Source organism: Cherax quadricarinatus, unplaced genomic scaffold (genome assembly GCF_038502225.1).
Source record: "Cherax quadricarinatus isolate ZL_2023a unplaced genomic scaffold, ASM3850222v1 Contig4825, whole genome shotgun sequence".
Lineage (NCBI taxonomy): Eukaryota > Metazoa > Arthropoda > Malacostraca > Decapoda > Parastacidae > Cherax > Cherax quadricarinatus.
This window is the reverse complement of record NW_027199851.1, coordinates 24,699-27,376: the sequence shown is the minus strand read 5'-3', so window position 1 is coordinate 27,376 and position 2,678 is coordinate 24,699. Positions and strand designations below refer to the sequence as shown.

At 52.3% G+C, this 2,678-nt stretch overlaps 1 protein-coding gene across 1 annotated transcript; it reads left to right on the top strand.

Moving 5' to 3' along the window:
- Nucleotides 1-3: 3 nt before the first annotated feature.
- On the top strand, nucleotides 4-2,407 carry LOC138852189 (uncharacterized abhydrolase domain-containing protein DDB_G0269086-like; the record flags this gene model as incomplete). The annotated part of the gene is made up of 1 exon (XM_070081888.1): nucleotides 4-2,407. A coding segment is annotated over one exon (1,230 nt), but the record flags the coding sequence as incomplete, so codon positions are not given.
- Between the last annotated feature and the right edge of the window lie 271 nt (nucleotides 2,408-2,678).

The window sequence follows — 2,678 nt, the reverse complement described above, 5'->3', positions numbered from 1 at the left end:
CTGGAGGCCGCAAGGCGTAAGGCCGAGCTGGAGGCCGCAAGGCGTAAGGCCGAGCTGGAGGCCGCCAGGCGTCAAGCTGAGTTGGAGACTGCCAAGCGTGAGGCCGAGCTGGAGGCCGCCAGGCGTGAAGCTGAGTTGGAGACTGCCAGGCGTGAGGCCGAGCTGGAGGCCGCCAAGCGTAAGGCCAAGCTGGAGGCCGCCAGGCGTGAAGCCGAGTTAGAGACTGCCAGGCGTGAGGCCAAGCTGGAGGCCGCCAGGCGTGAGGCCGAGCTGGAGGCCGTCAGGCGTGAGGCCGAGCTGGAGGCTGCCAGGCGTAAGGCCGAGCTGGAGGCCGCCAGGCGTGAAGCTGAGTTGGAGACTGCAAGGCGTGAAGCCGAGTTGGAGACTGCCAGGCGTGAGGCCGACCTGGAGACTGCCAGGCGTGAGGCCGACCTGGAGACTGCCAGGCGTGAGGCCGAGCTTGAGGCCGCCAGGCGTGAGGCCGAGCTGGAGACTGCCAGGCGTGAGGTCGAGCTGGAGACTGCCAGGTGTGAGGCCGAGCTGGAGGCCGCCAGGCATGAGGCTTATCTAGAGGCCGCCAGGCAGGAGGTTGAATTGGAGGCCGCCAGGCGTGAGGCCGAGTTGGAGGCTGCCAGGCGTGAGGCTGATCTAGAGGCCGCTATGCGGGGGACCGAGCTGGAGGCCGCCAGACTTGCAGCTCACTTGGAGACTGCCAGGCGTGAGGCTGACGTGGAGGCCACCAGGCATGAGGCTTACCTGGAGGTCACCAGGCATGAGGCTGACCTGGAGGCCTCAAGTCGTGAGGCTAAGATGGAGTCCACCAATCATGAGGTGGAAGCCGCTAGGCTTGAGGCTGAGCTGGAGGCTGAGTTGGAGGCCGCCAATCGTGAGGTGGAAGCCGGCAGGCTTGAGGCTAAGATGAAGTCCACCAATCATGAGGTGGAAGCCGCTAGGCTTGAGGCTGAGCTGGAGGCTGAGTTGGAGGCCGCCACGCTTGAGACTGAGTTGGAGGCCGCCACGCTTGAGGCTGAGTTGGAGGCCGCCAATCGTGAGGTAGAAGCCGCCAGGCTTGAAGTTGAGTTGGAGGAAACCAGGCGTGTAGCTGAAATGGTTGCCAGGTGTGTAGCTGAAGAGATCACCAGTTGTGTGGCCGAGACGGCAATCAGACAAGTGGATGAGGAGACCAGCAGGTCTCTGCTGAAGGTTCTGTCAGAATCAGTTTCTTCAGCATAGTTGTGTCACAAATTCTCTATTATTCCCTTCGAGGAACTTACAGGCCGTTTCAAGTCTTATAGCTGGCTGGAGGTAGGTCGTGGAGTAAGTTCCATTGTATACCGCATTAACCTTGAAGACCAAACTGTGTGTGCCAAGAAGGCTACTCACGAGGCATGCAGTTTCTAGTTTGTGTAAGAAGCGGTCTTTCTTAAGTAACTTGAGGGTGCTGGTGGTGCCCCTATCCCACTATGTATGTCCTTTGATCCCACCATCCTCGTGATGTCTTGTAGGGGTAACTCACGTCTGAATGATTTCTTAGAACTGTGTTCTCTCAACAAATGCCTTCGTGCCTTAATTAAGTTGACCATTAGCCTGAACGAAATTCACAGCAAGGGTGTCTTGCATGGAGATCTTAAAATGGATAATGTCATGGTTCAGAATGAGCATGATCCACGTAATTTTACTGTAAACATTATCGATTTTGGATTAGCCGAGAGCCTGGGAGCTAATCGAAGAATATACAGGAAACGAAGTTGCCACTACCCTCCTGAGTCTCACTATCCAGGGAAAGCATCAAGTAGTTTTGATGTTTATTCTTTAGGTGATATTATCCATCATACCTGTGAAATGTTGGCCTATATTGGTTGTCCAGAGGACCTAATATCTCTAGCTCAGCTTATGAAGAAGGATGAGGAGAAACAGCGTCCGAATTTAACCTTCGTCATAAATTCTCTGTCAAAAATTTTGGAAGAAAATATGACTGATGAAGAGGATTCTGGGGAAAGTTTGATACAGTGGATTGCAAGATGGGTTTCAAAGATGAAGGTTCAAGGGATGAAATTCCTAGGATGAAGAAAATGCTCCATGAATCATGACCACACAGGATGATGATTACCTCGCCAGTGATAAGTGCTTCGCCAGAGATGAGTGCTTCGCCAGAGATGAGTGCCTCGCCAGAGATGAGTGCTTCGCCAGTGAGGAGTGCCTCGTATTGCGACCCCTGAATGGGTCACAATGTATGTTACCTCATCATAAAATTTTATATTGCTTATTTGCGATATTAGCTAAATTGCAACTATATTGCTTTACATTATTATTTGACTTAGTTATATTATTAGGTAAGATGTAACATTTATATATTCAGTGCTCATAGTTCGAGTGTTAAACAGCTGACAGCATTGTCTAACTACTGTAATTTTTTACTCTGCTTGTTTCGCTGCTGGCTTCTGTGTTGCTGGGCAGCAGCAGTCCACGGAGAGTCACGTGATAAGGGTGGAGTGATCACACCTCACCAGGAGTGAGAGTGGGTCTGGCCTGCGCCAGCTCTTGTCTGTTTGACGTTGCTTCTAACAAGACGTTCCTCTCTAGCTCTCCCTTGCTGGCCCATGTTGGAAGATCGTCTCTTTCTTGTTGTTTGTTCTGTGTAACTCTGTTCACAGAACATAGCCTAGACTTAATGATTT